Source organism: Amblyomma mixtum, chromosome 8, assembly GCF_055824585.1.
Source record: "Amblyomma mixtum isolate Tamu chromosome 8, ASM5582458v1, whole genome shotgun sequence".
Lineage (NCBI taxonomy): Eukaryota > Metazoa > Arthropoda > Arachnida > Ixodida > Ixodidae > Amblyomma > Amblyomma mixtum.
Window position 1 is genome coordinate 47,411,263 of NC_143019.1, and position 27,932 is coordinate 47,439,194.

Here is a 27,932-nt window from a genome sequence, read left to right on the forward strand (position 1 = left end):
TTTCGAAAACAAATTTCCGCATAAACAAAGCCACAAGAAATCCGCAACTTCGCACTGTACTCATGCTCCTTGTAAGCCTGGCGCTTTGCCCGGCCTGCTAGCTCAGTCGGTTAGAGCGTCGTGCTAATAACGCGAAGGTCGTAGGTTCGATCCCTGCGCAGGCCAATTTTTTTCTTGCTCTACAGCTTTCTGCAGTAATGGTCTGCACAGCTGAGCATTAAACCAACCTTTTACAAAAGCAAGTCTCCGCATAGACGAAGCAACAAGTAATTAAATGCAGGTATGCTCAGTTTCGCACACAGTAAAAAAATTTGCACCCTTAAAGGTGTAGCGCTCATGGCTACACCCTTTCCACACCCTCATTTTTTCTTATTTTTTTGGAAAAGGGTGCGCTGAGCACGTTAGCACCTTTAATGCACCCCTGGACCCTTCAAAGCTGCACGGGTGCAAGGGTGTTGTAGCTCCTTCGGGTGCAAGGGTGCGTAAGGGTGTACGGTAGTCTTTTTTATTTTTTATTTTTTATTTAGCAAATACTGCCGGCCTGTGTTACAGGCCTTAGGCAGGAGTGGGGTACAAACATATTGATAAAAAATGACAAGTACATTGCAAAAGAAGCAGATAGCGAACAGAGCAAAAATCAGAACATACAACACAAAATTGAATACAAAGGCAGAGAACATGTAATTACATCGAACCTGGCAGCAAACGAAGGGATCGGACTTGGCCCAAAACAAGGATGCATAAGAGCCCTATACATCCTTCAGAGCTTGTAAAAATAAATTGACCGATTCGCAATTGACAACCTCAGCAGGTAAACCATTCCACTTAGTGATAGTATGAGGAAAGAACGAGTACTTAAAAACATTTGTTTTACATGAAAACGCGGTAACTTTCTTAGTATGGTAAGAGCGCGTAGGGCGTCAAGATGAGTGCTCAAGTAAAATTCCTTCCTCTATTGTTAGTTTATTGTGATAATACAGATAGAATAACTTTAATTTTTCACGATGACGACGCATGGCCAGCTGCTCAAGTCCTGCGGTTTGCAGTAGGGCTGTTGGGGAAATATTCCAACTGTAAGAATTAAAAATAAACCTAGCAGCTTTGCGTTGGACATTTTCTATTTTAAGTTTGTTACTTTTGGTCCAGGGATCCCACACTGCCGCAGCATATTCCAACATTGGCCGAACAAATGTTTTATAAGCTAAAAGCTTTATTTCTTGTGTGGATTGTGCCAGCGTTCTTCTCAAGTAGTGCAGTTGTCTTAGAGCTTTTTTTTCTATATACGATATGTGCTCGTTCCATCGAAGGTCTGAGGCTATCTGAATTCCTAAGTATTTAAAAGCGTTGACAACAAAGAGGGGCTCATTGGCTATACGGTATGTAAAACTTAAAGGATTCTTTTTACGTGTCACAGTCATTGCTACTGTCTTGCTGGAATTCAAAGTCATTTGCCACGTGGAGCACCATTTTTCTACTGCAGACAGTGAATCGCTTAAAAGGAGTTGATCTTCAGGGCTAGAAATTTCTTGATAAATTATGCAGTCGTCTGCGAAAAGCCGTATTTTAACCTGTACGTTGTGAACTATGTCATTAATAAATACTAGAAAGAAAAGGGGGCCCAAGACTGAGCCCTGCGGAATACCGGATTCTACTGGGACAGCATCAGAGAGGACACCATCAACAACCACACTTTGACGTCTATGCGAAAGATAGGCTTCGATCCATGAGAGTAGGCACTCGTGTTTCAGTATAGGTTTTGACTTCTGCAATAATTTTTGATGAGACACACGGTCTGACTTGTCGAACAGCATTCCAGTAGTTCAATCAAGCGTGCTTTAGTATGATGTAAGCTACTGGAGTTTTCCATTAAAAAGGCAGCTGCAACCTTGATGCGAGCAGCTATGACTGGGGTCTGCGTCCCCAGAATGTGATAATTAACTGAATTATTTTAGCTGAAGGGCAAAGCGTCACTGACTCCAGACAGGGGGTCAGTGCAATGGCACATACAAAACTTGGAGAAAGTATTCGCGGAAAGGTATCTGTTGTTCCAGCCGGCGTCTTCACTTCGGCGGACGCGCTTGTTGCGATGCGCGTCTTTTCTTTCAGTCTTTCTCCTCACCTCCACAGCAAGGAGGTTCAGAAACAGCGTGAGACACACATCTGCGTATTATAATTATAGCTGAAGATGCCGTAACGTTAGTGCAAAGTTAGACAGGTCGTCGCATCTTCTCGTTAAAAGAAATTGATCAGCGCCTTTTAAAGCAATAAAAACCTACGAAACTTTAAAGCAGTCGGAAAACGGGTGCGACAAGCATACTTTGCACCCTTTCAGGCAGCCAAAAAATAAGGGTGCAACTGTATCCCATCCTTGCTATGGGTGCGACGAGCATACTTTGCACCCTTTGGGGGGGTGCAAGGGTGTGAGTTATAGACACGGTAATGCACCCTTAAGGGTGCAAATTTTTTTACAGTGCACCGTACTGGTGCTCCTTGAGAGATTGGCCCGTTGCCCGGCCTGCTAGCTCAGTCGGTTAGAGCGTCGTGCTAATAACGCGAAGGTCGTAGGTTCGATCCCTGCGCAGGCCAATTTTTTTCTTGCTCTACAGCTTTCTGCAGTAATGGTCTGCACAGCTGAGCATTTAAACCAACCTTTTACAAAAACAAGTTTCCGCATAGACGAAGCAACAAGAAATTAAATGCAGGTATGCTCAGTTTCGCACCGTACTGGTGCTCCTTGAGAGATTGGCCCATTGCCCGGCCTGCTAGCTCAGTCGGTTAGAGCGTCGTGCTAATAACGCGAAGGTCGTAGGTTCGATCCCTGCGCAGGCCATTTTTTTTCTTGCTCTACAGCTTTCTGCAGTAATGGTCTGCACAGCTGAGCATTTAAACCAACCTTTTACAAAAGCAAGTTTTCCGCATAGACGAAGCAACAAGAAATTAAATGCAGGTATGCTCAGTTTCGCACCGTACTGGTGCTCCTTGAGAGATTGGCCCGTTGGGGATTCTGCTTCCGGCCACGCTCGTGAACGGACGCAGGATGCAGGGCTCCGCTGGAGCGTCTACAGCGGCCATGTTTGGCCGCGGAAACAAGGTTTTTGCATCTGACGAGGAATACCAAGTTATCCTGCCAAGTCTACCAACCGGGCGAGTTGTTTTGAATTCTGTCTTCTTGCACGCTGACATACAGGGCCGCCCATACAGGGTGGAAGACTTTCGTGACGTTGGCCGGTCTGTCGTTGCTCCGAGACGTTATCGCTCTGGGGGCGTATCGAATGAGCCATGTATGGGCGGTGACGTTCAAAGATGCGGCTGGTGTGAAGAAGATCCTGAGTGCGGGCGAACTCAAGGTTAAAAAGCGCCGGTGCCTTGTTATCGACCCGGCCAACCAAGAAGTACAGTCGCGATCAATATGAAGGTGATCGCTCGAGCGGCGACCGAGGCAAGAAGCAGCGCCACGTTACGTCATCACCTTCCGGGGTGAGGGGAACATCAGAGTAGCTTCCCTCTCTCTTTTCGCTCTTCCTTGAGCTGCTGTCACTCCCTTCAAGGAAGCCCCAAATTCCGTTGTTTTTTTTACGCGTCAGCAGGCAGATACGCACGTGTCGTAACCTTGTGTATTCTGTTAGACAGGACTCAATCAATTGGAAGTTAATCGTGCGAGCGTCAACCTATGCTAGAAAACACCGCCTTACGCGGCATTTTCATTGCCGTGCTTCAGTGCTTCGTTGAACAGCCAAAGAGCGGGGGAAGCTATCATAATTCTGCATTTGTGTGGTAAAAATGTGCCACGCGAGGACGCTGTCTTAAAGATTCGTCACCCTACATGAGATAACCTTCAAATTTGTTCCGATCATATTACCGGCCACGATATGAGCCAACGGCGCGGACACATGATTTCCATGAAAGAGAACAAGCCCAGAAAAAAGGTGGCGTCATAGGGGTGACGGTTGTAGCCTGGAAGAGCCTACGAGGGAAAGAAGGCAACGCAATCTTTGTCATCGCAGTTGCGATATCGGCCGCTATGCAGCTTGAAAGACCCGCCGGTCGATGCTCACGCGATAACCCTCAAATTGATCGCGACTGTATACGTATGAAAGTGCACTGGCTTCTGCATGGAGTAGCAGATGAAGACGTTAGGCTTGCTTTTGCTCCGTATGGAAAAGTGACCGATGTAACGAAAGAGCGGTGGCGTGTTTAAGGTGTGGCCGACAAAGGCTCGACGACACGGTTGGTGTCTCTCAAGCTGAATCCAGGGATGACGCTTGACGACCTTCCGCACCAAGTGTCAATCGCTGGCGAGTTAGCTCTGGTGGTTGTATCCGGGCGACCACCTCTCTGCCTCCGGTGCCATTCTACTGGCCACATCCGACGGGACTGCAAAGTACCGCGTTGCGGGGCTTGTCGTCGCTATGGGCACGAAGGAAGCGAGTGCACGCGCACTTACGCCAGCGTCACAGGGCCCGTGAGCAAAGAGGGTGCGTCCCATCTGCTGATGGACGAAGCCGAATCAGAAGAGGCTGCAAAGGAAGCCACTACTGACACGCAAAACACGTCTGTGGTGTTCCCGGCCGCATCTTCCCAGCCGAAGACGACACCTGAACATGATGCTTCAGCCAAGACCCAGCAAGCAGCTACCGATGCAAAGCAAGCGGGCATGACAAAAAAGGATGCTGGGCCACCAGATAAGTCAGCGCAGGTGTCGCAAGAGCAACGCGACGCCATGGAAGTCAACGAAGAGGGAGTTGGTGGTCTGGCAGGAAAGCGCCCGCGAGACGAAGCAAGAAGTGCAACAGAGACGACAGGAAACAGCGCCGACGAGGAACCACCATCAAAAGCGGCATCGACCAGACGGCCGAGTTACAAGCCGCGCCCTAACATACCGGCCGACACAAGATCGGCCGGGAAGTCGCCGCCGTAGGCACTGAAGACCTGTGGAACTAGAATGGTGAGCTTTCGAGGGGCTGAGTGGACTTTGTGCGGACAGAGCCGAGCTAGTTACTTTGCTACTGTGTGTCGGTGTCGCAATGGGAGCAGTCATCCAAACCCAGTGAGTCCCTATTTAAGTATGCCAGCAGGGGCGACATCATACGATTCGGTCTTTAAACTAAATCATGGATTCTAACAACAAAACAGCGCTACGCATTGCCACTTTAAACGTAAGAGGGTTGGGAGCAAAAAAGAGACAATACCAGCTTAATAGGCTGCTTTTAGAAAAAGAAGTAGACATAGTAGCCGTGCAAGAGACTAAAGTCGAAAGCGTGGAACAAACGGATCGTATGGTGGCTCCCTTCCTATCGCGTTACCATGTTTGTGTCAGCCATGCTGTTGGCACATCGGGAGGGTGTGTTCTTTTTATTCGAAATGATTTAGCAGTTTCCGCTGAATCTGTTGTTGCTTGTGAAAGTGGTCGTTTCCTGGTTGTGGATTTTTCCTTTTTGCTATCCAATTGGAGAGCAGTGTGCGTGTATGCACCGAAAACGTTGAAGCTGACCGTGTAGCCTTTTTTGATAGCCTTGTGCAGTACATTTCATGTGACAAGAGTGTAATACTATTCGGAGACTTCAACTGTGTCTGTCGTACTGCTGACCGCGTTAAAAATCCGCCTATTAGGGACAAGAGTGCCTCCTTGCTCAATCAGATCGTACAAGAATGCAATTTAGGAGATGTGGGAGCAGCTCTCACAGATGGTACGCGGCCACTGTTTACGCATTTTCAGAATGAAAGTCATGCCAGACTTGACAGAATATATGTTTCAGTCGAGTTTCTGCCGCTGTGTACGCAATATGAGGTCCTACCAGTTCAATTTAGTGACCATTGCCTAGTCATGGTAATGATAGGAACAAAGCCGAAAAAACAAAGATTCAATTGGAATCTATGGAAGTTCAACGAAAAGCTTCTCGAAGATGACGAATTCATTAAATACGTTGATAAGGAAATAAAAAATGTTATTGAAGCTAATTCGGCAAATGCTGCAGCCGAGTGGGACGAATTCAAGCAACGTGGAAAGATGAAAGCAATTGAAAGAAGCTGCATAAATAGGTGTAATCAAAACATGAAAAAAAAACAACTTCACGAGCGACTTGAATTTCTCTCGAGTAGTGAAAGTGGTCAGCCAGGAAGACATATGAACGAAATAAGAGCTGTGAAAAACTGCTTACAACAGATCGACACAGATAAGTATAAAGCGGCAGTGGTAAGAGCTCGAGCTCAAAAGCTATGGGCGGGGGAAACGCCCACGAAACACGCCCTATCTGAGGAAAAAAGATATGCTTCTCAAAAAGAAATCAAACAGATACGATATCAGGATGGGGTGACTACAGACAGCAGAACCATACAGCAAGCATTTGTTGAATATTTTAGTGAGTTGTTAGGACAGGAAAGAAACGTTGAAGGAGAGTTTGAAGCTGACTTCTTACCGCTTATGCCTACGCTTGATGAGGAGACAAAAGCACGACTTGAAGAACCGATTACAGTCAGCGAGATTGAAAGCGCCATTGCAGGCTTAGTCCGGAAAAGCACCTGGACCGGATGGGTTAACTGCAGGTTTTTACAAAGCCTTTAGAGCATCGCTGACCCTTCTTTTACACTGTGTAATATCAGAAGCGTATAATAAGCAAAGAGTGCCGCTGTCCTTTGGCACTTCGCACATTACTCTAATTCCTAAAACTGATGATCCTGAACAACACCTGTTGGTGGGGTCCTATCGCCCAATTAGCCTCACCAACGTAGACTACAAAATATTCACCAAGGTACTAGCAAACAGACTACAGAAAGTGATTACTCTTTTGATAGGCCCGCACCAAACTTGTGGCATCAAAGGCCGCACGATAAATACTAACATTCATGTTGCCCGCAGTGTTCTGGAGTGTTGCGATGCTTTTGAAGGTCGTGTTGCTATGCTGCAACTCGATCTAGCACAGGCTTTTGATCGAGTGTCACACGCAGTTTTGTTTTGCGTCCTTGAGCACACCAATGTGGGCCGAGTGATACTGGATGGCGTTAAGATGTCATACGCATCTTGTACGACGCGTGTCATCGTAAATGGCAATCTTAGCGAGAGCGTGATTGTGCACTCATCGGTGAGACAAGGTTGCCCGCTATCACCGCTGCTATTTGGGCTGTACCTTGAACCGATGTGTTTAGCTCTGCTTCAAAGTGATAGGGTGGTTGGTTTTAAGCTTCAGGACGCTCATGTTAAGGTCGTAGCCTATGCGGATGACATCGCTGTTTTCTGTTCATATAAAGATAGTATACGTGAAGTTGTTACTATTGTAGGGAAATACTGCAAACAGACTGGGTGCCAAATTACCTGGGAAAAAAGTTCAGGCTTTTGGCACGGGCACTGGGACAACAGGCCGGAATACTTCGATCTGATGAAGTGGTCGCTATTGCCCACAAAGTACCTCGGTGTACCACTGTGCTGTTACCGAGACACTCAGCGGTATAAGAAACAAATCGACGTACGTGAAAAAGCGGAAGAATGACAGGGCAGAGATTTATCTATGTTTTCGCGAGCTAGTATCTGTAACGTTTTTCTAGTTTCCAAAATATGGTGTATAATGAATGCTTTGTCTGTGTCACGTGTCAATATCCAGAAAGTTCATCATGTTTTTGCTGTTTTTATTTGGACTTCTACTTGGGAAAGAATGAGCCGCACAAATTTGTTTAGACCTCTCAGAAGCGGAGGCTTGGGTCTCGTTCATTTGTTTCTACGCCAGATAGTATCGCGGTTTCTATATCTTCGAGACCAGCATGACCCGTTTTTGCGAACTGTTTTGCAAGTGAGGATGCGTAAAATGTTACCCCAGTTCATTGTATCATCCTGCACAGAAGCAGGTACAGCAATCACTGGCTACCTACGCGAGACGGTATGTGCGTTTAGAATATTGAGTGTCCGATTTTCGATGGAATATCTTTCTTCCGTTTCAAGACGTCAACTCTATGCATACCTCCTTGATATCATGTTACCTGTGCCTGTGTACCGTTCTGTGTACTATGGAGGTCCTGGAAGCGACGTTTTAAAAGGAGTAAGGCGGATGCCAGTTAAAGCAGCGGCGAAATCCTTTTTCTTCAAATTACATACTGGGACACTTCCAGTGAAAACTTGGCTTGAGAAAAAAGGTATATTTGTCCCGTGGACAACGAATTGTCTTCTGTGCAAGAAACCAGAGAAAATTGAACATGTTTTCATAGACTGTTGGGACCCAATATTTCATTGGGATGTTCTTCAAAGAACGATAAAAAAGGAACTCCCAATAGATCCCTATGGCATCCGATTTCTACCTGTCGACAACAAAGAAGTACCGCATGATATGATAATGCTCCTTGCCCTCCATAGTTTATGGAAGACCAGAATGCAGGTACGGCACGCAGACGTCAATACACGTCCCGTCCGAGAAAACTTCATTGAGACCGCGGCGTATATCAGAGATGCATACCGAGCCCAATCTAATCCACCAGATTGGCTGAATGTACTTGACGATTTGGTTACTATGAAACAATTTTGAACCACACGTGTCGGCCAAAGGACTGGCGGCACTTTTATCAGTTTTCTTTATGATCTGTATTGTTGTTGTGAGCCTGGCAATAAAGAAAAAAAAAGAGATTGGCCCGTTGCCCGGCCTGCTAGCTCAGTCGGTTAGAGCGTCGTGCTAATAACGCGAAGGTCGTAGGTTCGATCCCTGCGCAGGCCATTTTTTTTTCTTGCTCTACAGCTTTCTGCAGTAATGGTCTGCACAGCTTAGCATTTAAACCAACCTTTTACAAAAGCAAGTTTCCGCATAGACGAAGCAACAAGAAATTAAATGCAGGTATGCTCAGTTTCGCACCGTACTGGTGCTCCTTGAGAGATTGGCCCGTTGCCCGGCCTGCTATCTCAGTCGGTTAGAGCGTCATGCTAATAACGCGAAGGTCGTAGGTTCGATCCCTGCGCAGGCCATTTTTTTTCTTGCTCTACAGCTTTCTGCAGTAATGGTCTGCACAGCTTAGCATTTAAACCAACCTTTTACAAAAGCAAGTTTCCGCATAGACGAAGCAACAAGAAATTAAATGCAGGTATGCTCAGTTTCGCACCGTACTGGTGCTCCTTGAGAGATTGGCCCGTTGCCCGGCCTGCTAGCTCAGACATTCTACTTCCGGCCACCGAGCGTGACGGACGCAGGATCATGAGCTCCAGCGGAGCGGCGATAGCGGCCCTTTCCAGCCGCGGAAACAGGCTCGAGGACAATGAAGATAGCGACTATCAGATTATTCTGCCAACTTTGCCCACCGGACGCGTTGTTTTTAACACGCTTTTTTTGCACGGCGATGTGCGGGTTAGGCCATACAGGGTCGAGGATTTCCGCGACGCCCTTGCCAACGTTGGTGCGCTCCCCGACGTGTTGGCGTTGGGGGCGTATCAGATCAACCATGTGTGGGCTGTCACCTTAACCAGCACAGAAGCAACAAAGAAGCTGGCGGCGTTCAAGGAACTGGAAGTTAAAGGTCGCCGCTGCCTCATCATCGATCCCGAAGACCAACAAGTGAAGCTGCGACTCCACTGGATGTTGCACGGCGTGGCAGATGATGACATCCGGACGGCCTTTGCGGCTTTTGGGAACGTGACCGAAGTGACCCGGGAGAGGTGGCGAGTTCAAGGCGTCAAGGAGAAGGGGTCCACCACGAGGGCGGTGCTCCTGAAATTGAAGCCGGGCATCAAGGTAGATGACTTACCGCACCAGCTGCGAGTCGCCGGGGAATTAGCCCTTGTCGTTGTGCCTGGGCGGGCGATGCAGTGCTTACGCTGTCGAGGCACGGGACACGTCCGCCGCGAATGTAAGGTGCCCCGATGTTCGAAATGTAGGCGCTACGGACATGAGGAGGCTGACTGTGTGCTCACGTACGCTTCGGCCGCGGGACCTGGAACGAGGGAGCGGTCGGCAGAGCTCACTATGGACGTAGTCGAGGCAGAGGAGGCGGCAAAGGGAACCGGAGAAGAGCGTACGCAGGCACAGGAGACAGACTCGTCGGGAGACTACCCTCGAGACATCAATGCTGCCAGCGGTGCGGGGAGGAGTGACGCTACACCTGACCTACCTAGGTCAGAGGAAGAGACGTCACCTCAGCCGGCAGACGACATGGAGCAGGATAACGGTGAGGAGCACCCGGACACCAGCGGTACTCGTTCGCCAAGCGTCACAGCCCCAGCCAAGCGACCCCACACACAGACCGATCTCGAAGGTGACAAGGCAACAGTCCCCGGTGTCGACGAGCCGCCAGCAAAAACAGTCTAACCCCGGCGGTCCACACTACGTCCGCGGCCAAACCTTTCTTCGGAGAGGCGTGCAGCGGACAAAGCGCCCCCGCTGCCAGTTCAGCCGCTCGCACCAGACGGAGGCGGTTCCAACGACGGCGTCTAGCCGCGCGCTAGACGAGGAAGGTAAGCACCATGCTCTCGGTCTATTCACCCTTTATGAAAATGGCGCCTGAAACCCCTTTGAGTGTAGCCACGTTAAATGTCAGGGGACTGGCAGCCAAAAAGAAGCAGAGCCAAGTACACCGCCTGCTAAGTGACCATGATATCGACGTGCTTGCCGTACAAGAAACAAAGGTTGATGGGGAGGAAGAGACCGGGAGCATGGTGCAACGTTTCACGGCTAGATTTTACGCCATTGTGAGCCACGCGGTAGGGACATCGGCTGGGTGTGTATTGTTTGTCAAAAAGCTGCCCGGACTGATTGTACAGGCTCACTACTCATGTCTGTCAGGACGGTGTGTTGTAGCCGATTTTGCATATTCCAATGCTGAGTGGCGCATTATTTGTGTGTATGCCCCTAACATTGTGGAGGAAAGAGCAGTGTTTTTCGAGAATGTTATGCAGCAGTTAAGTACGGAGAGGCAGGTTCTAATGCTGGGCGATTTCAACTGTGTACTGAATGCTCGGGACAAAACCAGCACACGCGGCTTCAGAGACAAGAGTACTGATGTGTTGTGCCAGTTAACAAGCGAGTGGAATATGGAAGATGTGGCTGAGTACCTGGGGGGAGCGCGCGCCGTACAGTACACGCACTTCCAAGGTGCGAGCCACGCGCGCCTTGACAGAATTTATGTGTCGCTGGATTTGATTCCCGTATGTAATGAATACCAAGTTGTGCCCATGACATTCACGGATCACTGCTTAGTGAAATGCGTATTCGGCACCAGAAAACGAAGGAATGCATTTAGCTGGGAGTTATGGAAATTTAACAACAAATTGCTCAGTGATGAAGCCTTTAGACAGGTTGTACTAAATGAACTCATTAAAGTAAGGCCGGGCACATTGTACGAAATCTGGAAGCAATGGGAGATGTGCAAAGAACAGATTAAAATAAAGGCCATTGATAGGTCCAGTTGCCTGCGGTATCAGGAGAAAATTAAAGAAACCCAGCTAAAGGCTTTGCTGGAAAAACTACATGAGCAAGAATGTAAGGCACCCGGCAAATGGATAGAAGATATTAGGAAAATAAAAGAACAGCTTGCGTTGATGGAAGAAGACAGATACCAAGGAGCGTTAGTGAGGGCAAGGGCGGAAAGCTGGAGCATGGGCGAGACGCCCTCGAAAAGAGCACTGGCATTAGAAAAGGCTCATGCAGAGAAAAATCATATTGATAAGATTGCATGGGGTGGCATGCTATCGTCAGATGACGAACATATCAGACAAGGCTTCTTCCAATATTATCAGCAGCTTTTTAACAAACAGGACGTCGACATAAACTTGTTCAAAGAAAAGTTTCTTAAAGCTATGCCACGACTAGACGAGGACACGAAGAAAAGATTAGAGATGCCAATCACAGAACTCGAGGTCGAAAAAGCAATCGATAGTTTAAATATGGGAAAGTCGCCTGGGCCAGACGGCTTAAGTGCAGCTTTCTATAAGGGGTTTAAGAACGAAATAGCGCCAATATTGACTGCGTTGTTCCAAGAAGCCTACGAAATAAACAGATTGCCGCTGTCATACGGGTTATCTCACACTATTCTAATTCCCAAGACAAATAACGAGGAAAAGCTCCAGCAGGTCACAGCTTACAGGCCAATTTCCTTGACTAATGTCGATTATAAAATTTTAATGAAAGTGCTAGCAAGGAGGCTGCAGTCAGTAATTCAGGATATTGTCGGCCCTCATCAGACGTGCGGGATAAAGGGGAGATCAATTATGACTAACATACACACGGCAAGATCGGTTCTGGAGTGTTGTGATCTGACTAATGAATGTGTGGCCATCCTCCAACTAGACCTCGAAAAAGCATTTGACTGTGTCGCCCATGAAAATTTTGCTCAGTATTCTGGACCACGCGAATGTAGGTTCCGTAATTCGAGAGGGCGTGGCCATGGCGTACCGCAGCTGCACTACGAGATTAATTATAAACAAGAGTCTGGGGGCCCCCATTCGGGTGCAACGTTCGGTACGCCAGGGCTGCCCCCTCAGTCCACTTTTGTTTGCCATTTACATAGAGACACTATGTTTGAACATTATTAAGAACGAGGCTGTTCAAGGTTTTAGGTTGCAGGCAGCTGAAGTCAAGTTGCTTGCGTACGCGGATGACCTAGCGGTGTTTGCTGTGAATCAGCAGAGCATACGGGAGGCTGTTGTGTCAGTTCACAGTTTCAGGAAGGCAACCGGAAGTAAAGTGAACTGGGCAAAGTGCCAGGGACTTTGGCATGGGGGTTGGCCATCAACCCCAGATCTTTTTGCAATTGTGACTTGGGTAACTATCCCCCCAAAATACCTAGGAGTGCCACTAAATTGCTACCGGGACAGTGATGCATATTGGAAAGAACAAGCGAACGAACTACGGGAAAAATCAGATAGATGGAAGGGGGCACATTTATCAATCTTTGCGAGAGCGACGGTGTGTAACTTGTTCTTTTTAAGCAAACTGTGGTACGTCATGCAAGTGTTGCACTGTTCCCGGGCAAATGTACAGAAGATACATCGCATTTTAGCTGTTTTTGTTTGGTCCTCGACCTGGGAACGGTGCAGACGGACGAATTTGTTTAGACGTGTGAAAGATGGTGGCCTTGGGCTAGGACATCTGTTTCTGCGCCAGCTTGTAAACAGGTTTTTCTTTTTTCGAGATGTGCGTGACCCTTTTTTGAGAACTATGTGTCAACTAAGGTTGACCCGTGTTTTGCCTGATTTTGTTGTGGGAACAAATTATTTTTCCGGAAGAACTTTAGGTTACTTCAGAGAAGTTGCTGATAGCGTTAAATTTCTTGTTGTGCGTTTTTCGAGAGAATATTTAAGTGACGTGAAGCGGAAAAAGCTATACGCAGATCTGTGTGATGTTGTTTTTCCAGTGCCCATGTACAGAGCTTTGTACGATGGAGGCCACGGAGGGGATGTTCTGAAAAGAGTAAAAAGAATGCAAGTACAGCCAGGAACCAAAACTTTCTTCTTCAAGTTGCATACCGAGACACTATCAGTTAAAGGGTTTTTGGAGGGAAGGGGTTTATTCCTACCGTGGGGTTCGCATTGCCTAATATGCAAGTGCCCCGAAACAATAGACCATGTGTTTCTTCACTGTTGGGAGGGTGTGTTTTTTTGGGACGTTTTGCAACGAACACTTAAAAGAGAACTGCCGCTTCATCCCCACGGTATCAGATATTTGGCAATTGAAAACCTGGACGGGTTCCCGTTTGATCAGGTAATGCTCTGGGGCCTCCATAGTATATGGCGCGCCAGAATGGCGGGGTATTACTGCGACTCTGACGCTAGACCAGCCCGCATGTATTTTCGGGAAAATGTACGTAGATTTGTGGAAGTGATGAAACTGCAAGCATGTGTACCCGATTGGCTACCCAGGATGGAAAATTTGACTCTGTTGAGAGAATTTTAAACTTGACATGGCCAGCCAGGAAGATCTGGCAGGTTGCTGGTTTTCAAAGTTTGGTGTCTGTATTTTTGTGTTGTTTTCTTGAAGGCAATAAAGAAAAAAAAAAAAAAAAAGCCTGCTAGCTCAGTCGGTTAGAGCGTCGTGCTAATAACGCGAAGGTCGTAGGTTCGATCCCTGCGCAGGCCATTTTTTTTCTTGCTCTACAGCTTTCTGCCGTAATGGTCTGCACAGCTGAGCATTTAAACCAACCTTTTACAAAAGCAAGCTTCCGCATAGACGAAGCAACAAGAAATTAAATGCAGGTATGTTCAGTTTCGCACCGTACTGGTGCTCCTTGAGAGATTGGCCCGTTGCCCGGCCTGCTAGCTCAGTCGGTTAGAGCGTCGTGCTAATAACGCGAAGGTCGTAGGTTCGATCCCTGCGCAGGCCATTTTTTTTCTTGCTCTACAGCTTTCTGCCGTAATAGTCTGCACAGCTGAGCATTTAAACCAACCTTTTACAAAAGCAAGCTTCCGCATAGACGAAGCAACAAGAAATTAAATGCAGGTATGCTCAGTTTCGCACCGTACTGGTGCTCCTTGAGAGATTGGCCCGTTGCCCGGCCTGCTAGCTCAGTCGGTTAGAGCGTCGTGCTAATAACGCGAAGGTCGTAGGTTCGATCCCTGCGCAGGCCATTTTTTTTCTTGCTCTACAGCTTTCTGCCGTAATGGTCTGCACAGCTGAGCATTTAAACCAACCTTTTACAAAAGCAAGCTTCCGCATAGACGAAGCAACAAGAAATTAAATGCAGGTATGCTCAGTTTCGCACCGTACTGGTGCTCCTTGAGAGATTGGCCCGTTGCCCGGCCTGCTAGCTCAGTGGATTCTACTTCCGGCCACCGAGCGTGACGGACGTGTGTGTCATGGGCTCCCAAGGAGCGGATTTAGCGGCCCAGCCGGGCCGCGGTATCAGGACTACGATCAAACCGAACGAGGACTACCAGCTGATTTTGCCGCATTTGCCAACAGGTTCGAGCGTTTTGCATACTGTTTTTTTGCATGGCGACGTCCAAGCCAGGCCATACCGTGTTGAAAACTTTCGTGACGCTCTTGAGCGTCTGTCATTGCTGCCGGAAGTGGTTGCCCTCGGGGCATATCAGATGAATCATGTTTGGGCCGTGACATTCTGCAATGAAGAAGGAAAAAACAAAATGCTACAGGCGGAGGCGTTCAACGTCAAGGACCACCGCTGTGTGGTCATTGACCCATGCAACCAGGGCGTCAGGCTGAAGCTGTTCTGGCTGCTACACGGCGTGCAAGACAACGACGTGAAGGCAGCTCTGGCCGCTTTTGGAAAAGTGACCGACATAACTCGGGACAAGTGGAGAGTCAAAGGCTGCGTCGACAAGTCGTCTACTACGCGCTCAGTGACATTGAAGCTGAAGGTGGGCGTTACCATCGAGGACTTACCGCACCAGCTGCGTGTTGGAGAGGACGTCGCACTCGTCCACGTTCCTGGCAGAGCTCCGCTCTGCCTCCGGTGCCGCGGCACCGGACACATACGTCGGGAGTGCCGTGTGCCACGTTGCGGGCTCTGTCGTCGCTTCGGCCACGACGACGCCCAGTGCGTGCGAACATATGCTACCGTCGCTGGTCCTGGTCGTAGGGATACTACTGAGGAGCATATTATGGACGAAGTCGACGCAGTAGAGGCGACCCGTGAGAGTCGGGAAGACGCAGTACCGAAAAGCATAGCCTCAGAAAAAGCAACGCTTCCCACGGAACATGAGGCTGCCAACTCAGAAGAACCACCTGTTCCTGACACCAGAACTGAGGCGGACGCGGGAAAAGCAGATGATGCTGCGGTAGGTGCAGCTGAGACGGTTTTGGAATCGACCGTCGAGAAGGACGTTGACACGAAGATGCCCGCGGCGTCAACTTTGCCAGCGAAGAGGACGCACGACGAAGCTGATGACAAGGCGACGAGCTATGACGGGACGGACCATGAGGAACCTCTTCCCAAAGCGCCTCCTGTTCGACGTGCGGCCTACAAGCCCAAGCCGAACATCCCTCCTGATCGTAGGACTTCGTCGGGTGTCCCTCCGCCTTAGCGGAGGTGCCTTGCAGGGTCTTCGTGTTGGTAACCCGGTCTTCGATCGGGTTCAGTGCAGACACCGCCGTACTTTGCAAGCTGGAAGGATTTTTGATGAGGTGAGCTGCAAACCGATGTCACTTTGAGAGCGGTGAATCCCAACCATTTAGATGGCGCCTCAACTAACATCTAGCTTGCGTATTGCCACACTGAACGTTAGAGGTCTTTCTGCGCGAAGAAGGCAAAATCAGCTTAAACGTCTCTTGTTCGAAAACGAAATCGATCTGTTGGCTGTTCAAGAGACAAAAATTGAAAGCGAAGAGTTGACAGATGCGATGGCAGAAATTTACCGTGCACAGTTCAGTGTTTGCGTGTGCCATGCAAAAGGAAAGTCGGGAGGGTGTCTGATTTTAACTCGAAACGGCAAAGTCGCTGTGGAAACTGTATTTTCCTGTGAAAGTGGCCGGATTGTAGCATGCGATTTTTACTTTTCTGGTGTAGAGTGGAGAGCTGTGTGTGTATATGCACCTAATAGAATTCCCGAACGAGATGCCTTTTTTCGCCGTGTTCAACCTTTCCTGCTGACAGAAAAGCGTGTACTATTGCTTGGAGATTTCAACTGCGTGTGTAGACCTGAAGATAGAACAAGCAACAAAACCCTGCAGGACACGAGTGCCGAGCTACTGTCTGAGATGATTAATGAAGCAGAATTGGAAGATATTGGCATTATAATGCAAGGTTCAGAACAAGCACAGTACACGCATTTCCAAGGCGTTAGTCACGCAAGGCTGGACAGAATTTGCTTCTTCTGAGGTTGTGCCCTTGTGTTCCCAGTACCAGACTGTGCACGTCAGCTTCAGTGATCATTCTTTAGTCGTGATCACACTTGGGGAGAGGAAAAGGACTGTCAAGTTTAGTTGGGAATTATGGAAATTTAATGACTCATTGTTGGAGGATGACGAGTTTAGCAAGAAACTAAAAGACTCAGTCAAAAGCTTGTTAGAAAAAGAGACAGACTTTATACAAACATGGGAACAATTTAAATGCGATGTGAAAGTGGCCGCTATAGAAATAGCATGTGTTTTAAAGCGTAAAGAAAAACAGCAAGAAAAGGAACTTCGTACCGAGCTTGATTTCATGCTCAGCATGGAAGGCGTCAAGCCGGGGTTGTACAGACAAGAAATAAAAGAGACCAAAACTAAGCTTGAACTAATAGATGAAACGAAATATCGGGGTGCTGTGATAAGGGCACGCAGCGAAAGATTTTGGCTTGGGGAGACGCCCACAAAAAGGGCGCTCAGCGACGAAAAACAGTATGCAGTTTCGAAAGAGATAAAGGAAATTTGTTATCGCAATGACGTAACTTCCGAATCTGAGGTGATTGAAAGGGCGTTTCTGGAATATTACCAAAACTTGTTCAGCCTTAAAACGCCTGATGTTGAACATTACAAAACTGCATTCCTGTCGCTAATGCCAAGAGTCGAGGAGGACCTGGCGCAGGTACTTGAGGAGCCCATAACGGCAGCAGAAATCGAAGCTGCAATACAGCAGCTGAGCTTGAACAAGTCGCCTGGGCCGGACGGCCTCGGTGCCACACTTTACAAGGCTTTGAAAACAGAAATGGCAATAGCATTACAGCGCGTAATAAACGAGTGTTACGAAAGAAAGTTAACTCCGCCGTCTTTTCGAACTTCCCACGTGGTGTTGATACCAAAATCGGACGACCCGAGTAGGTTGCAGTCAGTTGAGTGTTACCGCCCAATAAGCTTAACTAACGTAGACTACAAAATTTATATGAAAGTGCTAGCCGGACGACTCCAAACAGTAATTAAAACCCTTGTTGGCCCACACCAGACCTGCGGCATAAAAGACAGATCCATTTGTACTAACATACACGTAGCTAGAAGTGTCCTTGAATGCTGTGATGCAACGGAGGGTCGTGTTGCCATGATGCAACTGGACCTGCATAAGGCGTTTGATAAAGTTGTGCATGAAATTTTGTTCGTGCTTTTGGAACATGTGAATGTAGGATGTATCATCACTGATGGCGTGAAAATGGTTTATGATGGCTGTACATCAAGGTTCATAATTAATAACTGCCTTAGTAATAATATTCCTGTCTTGTCGTCAGTGAGGCAGGGTTGCCCTCTTTCTCCACTGCTTTTTGCACTTTACCTGGAGCCCTTTTGTTTAAAGCTGTTAACTACGCAAAACATTCGAGGTTACGCCTTTTGTCATAATGAAGTGCAGATGATATGCAGATGATATAGCAGTGTTCTGCAGAGACCAGGAAAGCGTGCAAGAAGTGGTGAGAGAAGCCGTAAATTTTTGTGATGCAAGTGGCTGTGCGATAAGCTGGCAGAAATGTTTTGGTTTTTGGCATGGAAAGTGGCAGGCCACGCCAGAAGTATTCTGTCGAATGAAGTGGGTAGACACGCCAGTAAAGTACCTCGGCGTGCCGCTAACCAACTACAGAGAAAGCAAAGAATATTGGGCCCATGAAACCGAGCGAGACAAAGCTCAGACAAGCAAATGGGGCGGTCACAACTTTTCCATGTTCGCAAGAGCTACGGTGTGCAACATGTTTTTAGTAGCGAGGATTTTTTACGTTCTGCAAGCGTTAACTTTGCCAAGGACTTCAGTGCAAAGGTTGCACAGAGTGTTTGCAACATTTATTTGGGCGTCAACATGGGAACGTACCAGCCGATGCAATCTGTTCCACAAGGTGCGGAACGGGGGGCTAGGGTTGTCAAATTTATTTCTGAGACAGATAGTCACTAGATTCTTTTTCATGCGTCAAGATAATGATTTTCTGCGAACTGTTATACAAGTGCGATTGTCAGAATCAATGCCTGATTATGTTGTGTCAACTATGTCTGCAGGGCGGAGTGGGTTAAGTGCTTTTTTGCAAGAAGTTGTTGCAGCAGTCCGTATTCTTCGGTCAAAATTTTCCGATGAGTATCTAACCATTGTAACAAGGAAAAAGATGTACAAGGACCTGCTTGATGTGTTTCTGCCAGTGCCTGTTTATCGCAGTGCTTATCTTCTGGGTCCCGAAAGGGATGTGCTAAAAAGAGTCAAAAGAATGCCGGTGAAGCCTTCAGTGCGTTCTTTCTTTTTTCAATTGCATACTGGAACCCTCCCAGTGAAGCCATGGTTGCAAAGCAAAGGCCTTTTTGTGCCTTGGTCAGTAGAGTGTCTTATTTGCAAGAAAGTGGAAACTATAGAACATATCTTTCTCGACTGTCATGACGCTGTTTTTCTTTGGGATGTGTTGAAGCGCACATTGAAAAAAGATTTCCCCCTGACTCCTTTTGGAATACGCTTCCTACCATGTGCAGAGCCAGGTGAAGTGCCTTGCGACCTGCTAATGTTGCTCTGCATGCACAGCCTATGGCGTACACGAATGGATGTCAGGCATGAACATGTTGTTGTGAATCCGGCTCATCAGTATTTCATTGAGAGCATCATGTATACTCAGGAAGTTTTCGGACAGCAAGCTCCTCAGCCTGAGTGGCTGCCTGTCCTCGATCAACTAAAATCATTTAACCCATTTTATCATCGTGCACTAGCTAGAAACTGACCTGTGCTTTTATTGTCATGTCATTGTATTTTTGTTTTGTTTGCCCGGCCAAGTCGGTAATAAAGAAAAAAAAAAAAAGGCTTGCTAGCTCAGTCGGTTAGAGCGTCGTGCTAATAACGCGAAGGTCGTAGGTTCGTTCCCTGCGCAGGCCATTTTTTTTTCTTGCTCTACAGCTTTCTGCAGTAATGGTCTGCACAGCTGAGCATTTAAACCAACCTTTTACAAAAGCAAGTTTCCGCATAGACGAAGCAACAAGAAATTAAATGCAGGTATGCTCAGTTTCGCACCGTACTGGTGCTCCTTGAGAGATTGGCCCGTTGCCCGGCCTGCTAGCTCAGTCGGTTAGAGCGTCGTGCTAATAACGCGAAGGTCGTAGGTTCGATCCCGGCGCAGGCGATTTTTTTTCTTGCTCTACAGCTTTCTGCAGTAATGGTCTGCACAGCTGAGCATTTAAACCAACCTTTTACAAAAACAAGTTTCCGCATAGACGAAGCAACAAGAAATTAAATGCAGGTATGCTCAGTTTCGCACCGTACTGGTGCTCCTTGAGAGATTGGCCCGTTGCCCGGCCTGCTAGCTCAGTCGGTTAGAGCGTCGTGCTAATAACGCGAAGGTCGTAGGTTCGATCCCTGCGCAGGCCATTTTTTTTCTTGCTCTACAGCTTTCTGCAGTAATGGTCTGCACAGCTGAGCATTTAAACCAACCTTTTACAAAAGCAAGTTTCCGCATAGACGAAGCAACAAGAAATTAAATGCAGGTATGCTCAGTTTCGCACCGTACTGGTGCTCCTTGAGAGATTGGCCCGTTGCCCGGCCTGCTAGCTCAGTCGGTTAGAGCGTCGTGCTAATAACGCGAAGGTCGTAGGTTCGATCCCTGCGCAGGCCATTTTTTTTCTTGCTCTACAGCTTTCTGCAGTAATGGTCTGCACAGCTGAGCATTTAAACCAACCTTTTACAAAAACAAGTTTCCGCATAGACGAAGCAACAAGAAATTAAATGCAGGTATGCTCAGTTTCGCACCGTACTGGTGCTCCTTGAGAGATTGGCCCGTTGCCCGGCCTGCTAGCTCAGTCGGTTAGAGCGTCGTGCTAATAACGCGAAGGTCGTAGGTTCGATCCCTGCGCAGGCCATTTTTTTTCTTGCTCTACAGCTTTCTGCAGTAATGGTCTGCACAGCTGAGCATTTAAACCAACCTTTTACAAAAACAAGTTTCCGCATAGACGAAGCAACAAGAAATTAAATGCAGGTATGCTCAGTTTCGCACCATACTGGTGCTCCTTGAGAGATTGGCCCGTTGCCCGGCCTGCTAGCTCAGTCGGTTAGAGCGTCGTGCTAATAACGCGAAGGTCGTAGGTTCGATCCCTGCGCAAGCCACTTTTTTGTTTATCTCCCATAGCTTAGCACAGAAGTACTCGGAACAGATGAGTATTTAAACCAACTTCTTACAGTAACGAGTTCCTGCATACAGACGAAGAAGCAAGAAATGATGTATGCAATTTAGCACCGTACTCTTGCGTTTTGAAAAATTGGCCCATTACCCGGCCGTCTAAGACTGCGTGTCAACTCTTCAGCGCTATTCTCAGACTTTTGTGCCCCATGGTCTCGATTTCTTGGCAGGGCAACCGCACGCAATCTGTTTCTCGCTAAGATTTATTATGCACTGCAAATTATTCATTGCACAAGACTTTATATCCGAAGTTTCCACAGAGTTTTCGCAACTTTTGTGCAGCGTTCGTCTAATGAATCAATGAGGCGTGACAACCTTTTCCAGCCTGTAAGCGCCGGCGGCCTTGGTTTATTCCACCTGTATGCCCGACAGATGGTTTCACGTTTCACGTTTCTCCGGGACGCTACACACCCCAATGTGCGTGCATTCTTGCAAGTAAATTTAGTTCATGCTTTACCGAGCATCCCTGTGCCTTGTAATGTGTCTGATCGTCCGTGTTTGCGGGGATTCATGCATTAGGTGATTGATTGATTGGTTCAAAACATCTTTATTTGCTGGATATTCTTAGAACATGTGGGTGGGCCGCCTAGTCCGGTAGTCCACTGGCTGTTGCTGCTGCGCTGGCCCTCCCCACCAGCCAGTGCTGACGGTCAGGATCATCGCTGAGTAGAATGGCCTCCCACTGCTCCTACAAGACGGCACTGGAGCCACCAAACTCCACGCCAACGGCCAAGCCCATGGCTCTAGGAGTACATAATACCTTCAAAGAGATGTGGGAAGCACAGTGGCTCTCACAACTGAATAGGCTCTCACTTACAAAACCCGGCAGAGAACCCCTCGAAAAAATCCATGTTAATAAGCCCTATACAATTGACCAAAGGGAAGAGGTCCCACACGATGTGAGGAGACGCATCAACGTGCACCCCATTCCGCGGAATATGCATCCCGCATATAACATCGAGAGGAGGAAAGCATGAGGGGAAGCCCTGCAGAAGAAATGGGACAAGCTGACTAACACCCTTTACGTGGACGCAGCAGTACCAAAGAATGCAGTCATGACTGTAGTGGTCTCAACGCCTTCAGGATCGATGGTGAACTGCGCCTCGATGAAAACATCTAACCCCACTCACGCAGAGGAGGCAGCTATTGCATTAGCTGTAGCATCTAACCCCAACGCCGTTGTGCTCACTGATTCCCAGAAGGCCTGTCGCAACTTCAACAACGGATTACTTGACAGATCAGGGTTGTCAATGCATTAGATGTATTTGACTGTTCGTTTCCTACTTGTTCGTTTTAACCCTCAATTCCTTTTGTCGGTTTCGAGGAAGCGGTTGTACAAAGACTTAATTTGTACGTTGTTCCCTCCGTCAATGTATTGATATGCGGATTTTGGTTTACCGGGATACAACGTACTCAAAAGAGTACGTAAAATGACCCTGTGTAGCATTCGTGAAAGTCCTACCCTCTGGAAGGGGCTATAACAATTATCTTGTTATCTTTAGGAGATTTTGATCGCTCGAGATGCATTAGAAGTCACACGTTGTGGTTGAGAAGTAAACCTCCTGGGATCTAAAATGTTTTAGCCAAGGGGTACATGACGTGGCGAGTGAGAACAGAGATAGTGTTTCGGAAATTCCTTCCATTTCGGACGGGTATTTATTGAGTCTATGCAAAGCGTGCGTAAGATTTTTTTTTTTTTCACTGTTATGTCTTTCATCAGGTCCAGTTACTTGGATTCCAACGATGGTGAGAAAAAAGAAAAGCGAAATTTCCGTTTGAACTAGTCGGTGGTTGTAACATAGCCGCGGCCGATAGGCCACGGCAGGAACGGAACGAGCGTACACGCCTGGGAACGAGACAAGCGAAAAACCAACGTTTATTGCAACAGAGGGTGATTATATAGTATAGCAGGGGAGAGGGGAAATGGAAAGGGGGGACCTGGCGAGGTACAAAGAAAACTTCACGCTTGCGCAGTGTGTAGCCCGCACAATGACACAGCGGCCGATACAACACTTCTTCCTCCTAAAATCGGTCAACTGGTTTCCTCGTCCTCGTCGAGCGTCGTAAGGCTTGAGCGGGTTCGCTTGGCACTACTGCTCCGGATGACGGAAGTGCCGGGAATGCGCCGTCAGCATGATGATCCCCAACTGCAGGCGGCAAAGTAGATCCTTCCAGTCTCATATCGAGCTGTGATGCAGATTCCTCTGGCCTGAATGTATCGCCGTCCGGGCGCGCGTCTTCCGCAGTGTCGGGTGACTGTGTTTCTGTAGCGCCGTCGGGGTGTGCCTCTTCCGCAGTGTCGGGTGACTGCTTTCCTGCATGCCGAAGACGTACCTGGTCCACGTGCCGCCGGACAACTGCTCCAGGTGTTTCTACTGTAACCATTCTGGTCCCAGAAGTAGATTTCACATGACCTGGTATCCATTTGTCTCCTGTCCCATAGTTGCGAACGTGCACACGGCTCTTTAGTTGGGGCAGCCACTCCTGGCTGTCCAACGGTGCGTCTCCACTACCCTTCGGGAAACACGTATCCAGGCGCGATCTAATCTGGTATCCTAGAAGCATCTCTGATGGCGACTTGCCGCTCTTCTGGGGCGTCCTTCTGTAATTGAGCAGTAGACGCATAAGTTTGTGCTCCAATTTGCCAGGCCTCAACTTCCGGAGACCATCTTTCACCGTTCGGACTGCTCTTTCGGCAGCCCCGTTAGATTGCGGGTGGAAGGGGGCGGTCCTAACGTGAGATATGTTGTTGTTCTCGACAAATGTTGCAAATTCATGACTAGTGAATTGTGTTCCGTTATCGGAAACGATCGTTCTTGGCACGCCAAGTCGGCTGAATATGTCCCGCAAACAGTGGATTGTAGCTGTCGTGGTAGCGTGCTTCAGAGGGATTGCTTCTATCCACTTGGTGTGCGAATCGATTAGCACAAGCACCATTTTGCCCTCTATCGGTCCGGCAAAATCCACATGGATGCGCGACCACTTCTCAAACGTTTGTGGCCAGCTTGCTGGTGGAGCGGCTGGCGGCATGGGCAAATTGTCGATGCAATTCTTGCACTGCGCCGACATTTCCTCAATCTCTCGGTCAAGGCCTGGCCACCAAAACAACGATCGCGCAATGGATTTCATCGGCGAAGACCCTTGGTGGGTGTCATGCAGCAGCTGCAGCAATCGTTTTCGTGCACCGGCAGGTATAACCACTCGATGTCCCCAATAAATTAACCCATGTGCCAGGGACAACTCAAGTCGACGGTCAAAAAATACCGCCAGGCACGGCTCAAGGCCTTTAAAGCTTTTCGGCCAACCGTGTAGCACGTAATATTTGACGCGATTTAGTGTCGAGTCGACAGCTGTGAGTTCCTTCAGTTCTCGTGTCGTAACGGTGCCTTCGTCCAGGCTTTCCAAAGAAAAAACGTACTCTTGCGGCTCTTGGGGCTCCATACTAGGACCGGGCGACTGCAGAGGAAGCCTGCTGAGGGCGTCCGAGTTCAGCAGTTGTCTTCCGGGAGTGTACTGAAGTTTGTACCGATATCCTCCGAGATAGAGTGCCCAACGCTGAATGCGGGCTGCAGCCATAGAGGGTGTCGGGCGGTCGGGTCTTAGCAATCCAAGGAGAGGCTGGTGGTCTGTAACCAAGGTGAATTCACGGCCCAACAGATAGTCTCGGAATCTGGTGACCCCAAAAACTAGTGCCAGCGCCTCACGCTCGAGTTGCGAGTAATTCCGCTCGGCTTTAGTTAGAGTCCTTGAACGGAATCCGATCGGTCTGTGGACGCTGCCTACTGTGTGAAACAGAACTGCGCCAATGCCGTGTGGCGAAGCGTCGCACTCTAGCTTCAGCTCCTTTAACGGGTCAAAATGGGCAAGCACTTCGGCATCCTTGAGGCACTGTTTGGCCTTGACGAACGCTGTTTCCTGGGGGTGGTTCCACTGCCATCGCGTATTCTTTTCCAGTAACTGGTATAACGGGGACAACACGGTTGACATGTTCGGCAGAAACCTTGAATAAAATGTTATCATTCCGACGAACGAACGCAGCTCGCTCACGTTACGAGGGCTCGGTGCTTTCATGATAGCTTCCACGTTCTTTTCCGTCGGGTGAAGACCGAGACGATCGATACGGTGTCCCAGATAAGTAACCGATGGCTGGCTGAAATTGCATTTGTCGTATCGCAGCTTTACGCCGTGCTCTCGAAATCGCTGCAACACAGTTTCCAGCCGAGCTCCGTTGTCTCCCGCCTTTTCAGACACAAGCACGTCATCTAAGTATGCCTGAACTCCAGGAAGGCCCGCTAGAATGGTGTCCATCTTCCTTTGAAATATAGCAGGAGCAGAGGAAATGCCGAACGGCAGCCTGTTGTAACAGAAGAGCCCTTGGTGCGTATTAATCACGCACAGCTTGCGTGAAGCTTCGTCTAGTGGCACCTGGTTGTAGGCGTCTTTCAAGTCGAGTGTACTAAAAACTTCACCACCGCTTAACGACGCGAACATGTCTTCAATCACCGGAAGGGGATACTGCTCAAGTGCACAAACCTGATTCAAGGTGGCTTTAAAATCCCCGCAAATCCGCACTGTGCCATCTTTTTTAAGCACTGGTACTATGGGGGTCGCCCAGTCCGAATGTTTTATGGGAGATATTATGCCTAGCGACACTAGCCGATCCAACTCTTTTGCCACTTTGTCGCGGAGCGCGTACGGAAGCGGTCTTGCCTTGCAAAACTTGCTAACTGCACCGTCCCTCAGCACCAAGCTGGCTGGGGGTCCCTTAATCAGGCCCAATTCCTCCGAGAATACATCCTCGTAGTTGCTCCGTAAGGCATTGATGCGGCTGATGGCTTCTCCCACCACTGGCACTTCACCTCTACTGACTTGCAGTACCGGAACTCCGGCTCTATCCAGCAGGGTTAATAGGTCTCGCCCGCACAGGCTTGGTCCGTTGCAGTCTAGCACTATGAGTGTGCATTCAACTGACACACCTTGGTGCGCAACAACTAGCTGAAGCTCGCCTAACACAGGCAGCCTTCCAGCGTAGCACGAAAGTTTCAGATGTGAAGGCTTCAATTTTGGCCAGTGTTTGCAATGCTTATCGAAAACCTGTCGCGCTATGACGCATACTGGTGATCCTGTGTCTACTTCCATTGCCAGTTCTACACCGCCCCAATTGAATGTGCGGCGAAGTGGCGGCTCGAGACACTTCGTTCGCGCCGACAGCAAAGTCCAGATATGAGCATTTTCATAGCAATCTTCCGAAGTGGTTTCTTGCACTGTTAATGTTTGGCCACGAGGCGCAGGTGCAGCAGCCCCGAGTAGCTTGTCACGGCGATTGGGACACATTTTTGCGAGATGTCCACGTTGACCACAGTGATAACAGCGCGATTTGGCCCAGCTGCAGCTGTTAGCGTCATGCTTCAAGCTTCCACATCTGCCGCATTGCCGACACGCTGCATTTTCGGCGCTTTGTCTCGGTGTTGGCCGGCGTCGCGCTTGCATTTTCAGTAGTGGTGTTGCTTCTGGAGAAATTTTTTTCGCATCGTTTTCCGCGGCTTCAGCAGCTATCGCTATCGCTTCGGCTTCGTCTAGTTTTAACTCTTTCTTTGCCAGGAGTTGTTTCCGTACTGCACCTGAGCGTACACCGCAGACAATTCTATCTCGGATCATCCTGTCAAGGCAACTGCCGAAGTTGCAGTTGTCTCCGATGCGGCGGATCTCGACGAGGAAAGCCTGAATAGATTCTCCCTCCAGTTGGCAACGACTGAAGAATTTGTAGCTCTCCGAAATTTCATTCCGTTTTGGGTCATAGTATTCATTCAGGGCTTTGATAACTTCATCATAACTCAAAGAGTTCGGCGCCTGAGGAGCCACCCTTCCGGCAAGGATCTGAATAGTCTGCGTGCTCAGTGCAGCCACAAGAAGTGCTCTCTTCTTACTTGACTCAGCGATGCCATTTGCTTCGAAATACGCCTCCACTTTGATCAAGTACGGCTTCCACTTATCTGTGCTTTCGTCGAAGCTCGGGAGCATCTGGAAGGCCATGGAAGTCGCTGGCAGTGCTGTCTTCAGGGCTGGAGCGTCTTGGTCTGCCTTGACAGCGTGGGTGTCGTTTTGACTCGTCGCCACTGTAACATAGCCGCGGCCGATAGGCCACGGCAGGAACGGAACGAGCGTACACGCCTGGGAACGAGACAAGCGAAAAACCAACGTTTATTGCAACAGAGGGTGATTATATAGTATAGCAGGGGAGAGGGGAAATGGAAAGGGGGGACCTGGCGAGGTACAAAGAAAACTTCACGCTTGCGCAGTGTGTAGCCCGCACAATGACACAGCGGCCGATACAACAGTGGTTAAGAACGAATAGCATTGTATGTGGTGTTTAATGTCCTGAAGCTGCACTTGGGCTATGAAGAACGCCGTAGTTGACAGCTTACGGTTAATTTAGACCACTTCGGATCTTTAAAGTGCGTTGACATCGCACAACACACGGGCGTTCTTGCATTTCGCCTCCATAACAAATATATATAACATATTTCATAACAAATATATTCAAACATATTCATAACAAACATATTTCATAACAAATATATTCAAAAGCGTAACGCAAGGAAAAGACATAAAAAACTGTCTGTTTTTCTTCTGTGTCTTGTTCTTGGTTCCGCTACTACTCTGAACATTACACTAATTAGATTATTCCTTCCGTTCTGCTTAAACTCCGTTAGGGCACGCTTAGAATCGAAGTTTATGTTTTTCGGATTCAATTAACAATGAACCCTCGAGTAGCCGCGTAGCAGGCACTGAAAGCTTTGGCGAAAACCTCCTCATGAGTGGATTGTACCCATATCCAACCACTGCTTTGGCCATGCATGGTATCTACCTTTTCTTCTTTTCCTCTCTCCTCTTCCACCCCTTTCAGCTGTTCCCACACAGCGCAATAGAGGTGTCCACCACGACTGCAACCATGACAGCTCTTCTTTCTTTCATAGTCTCC

The 27,932-nt window shown here is 48.4% G+C and overlaps 2 protein-coding genes and 11 non-coding genes across 13 annotated transcripts in view; 12 read left to right on the forward strand and 1 right to left on the reverse strand.

The window, feature by feature from the left end:
- LOC149332289 (silk gland factor 1-like) overlaps nt 1-27,932 on the reverse strand; it is a 343,245-nt gene that overhangs the window by 85,121 nt on the left and 230,192 nt on the right. The gene's annotated exons all lie outside the window — the stretch shown is intronic.
- TRNAI-AAU (transfer RNA isoleucine (anticodon AAU)) lies at nt 92-165 on the forward strand. Its single transcript has one exon. It is a non-coding gene; the product is annotated as a tRNA-Ile (tRNA).
- TRNAI-AAU (transfer RNA isoleucine (anticodon AAU)) lies at nt 2,513-2,586 on the forward strand. The gene has a single exon. It is a non-coding gene; the product is annotated as a tRNA-Ile (tRNA).
- TRNAI-AAU (transfer RNA isoleucine (anticodon AAU)) lies at nt 2,757-2,830 on the forward strand. Its single transcript has one exon. It is a non-coding gene; the product is annotated as a tRNA-Ile (tRNA).
- On the forward strand, nt 8,620-8,693 carry TRNAI-AAU (transfer RNA isoleucine (anticodon AAU)). The gene has a single exon. It is a non-coding gene; the product is annotated as a tRNA-Ile (tRNA).
- Nucleotides 9,129-13,950, forward strand: LOC149332308 (uncharacterized). Its single transcript, XM_089557200.1, has one exon. The coding sequence runs from the start codon at nt 9,165-9,167 to the stop codon at nt 10,269-10,271; it is 1,107 nt and encodes a 368-aa protein (XP_089413326.1). The 5' UTR covers nt 9,129-9,164; the 3' UTR covers nt 10,272-13,950.
- Nucleotides 13,963-14,036, forward strand: TRNAI-AAU (transfer RNA isoleucine (anticodon AAU)). The gene has a single exon. It is a non-coding gene; the product is annotated as a tRNA-Ile (tRNA).
- Nucleotides 14,207-14,280, forward strand: TRNAI-AAU (transfer RNA isoleucine (anticodon AAU)). Its single transcript has one exon. It is a non-coding gene; the product is annotated as a tRNA-Ile (tRNA).
- On the forward strand, nt 14,451-14,524 carry TRNAI-AAU (transfer RNA isoleucine (anticodon AAU)). Its single transcript has one exon. It is a non-coding gene; the product is annotated as a tRNA-Ile (tRNA).
- On the forward strand, nt 20,072-20,145 carry TRNAI-AAU (transfer RNA isoleucine (anticodon AAU)). The gene has a single exon. It is a non-coding gene; the product is annotated as a tRNA-Ile (tRNA).
- On the forward strand, nt 20,316-20,389 carry TRNAI-AAU (transfer RNA isoleucine (anticodon AAU)). The gene has a single exon. It is a non-coding gene; the product is annotated as a tRNA-Ile (tRNA).
- TRNAI-AAU (transfer RNA isoleucine (anticodon AAU)) lies at nt 20,560-20,633 on the forward strand. The gene has a single exon. It is a non-coding gene; the product is annotated as a tRNA-Ile (tRNA).
- On the forward strand, nt 20,804-20,877 carry TRNAI-AAU (transfer RNA isoleucine (anticodon AAU)). Its single transcript has one exon. It is a non-coding gene; the product is annotated as a tRNA-Ile (tRNA).

Coding starts and splice junctions, on each gene's coding strand:
- LOC149332308 (XM_089557200.1), top strand. CDS start 9,165: ATGAGCTCCAGCGGAGCGGCGATAGCGGCCCTTTCCAGCCGCGGAAAC.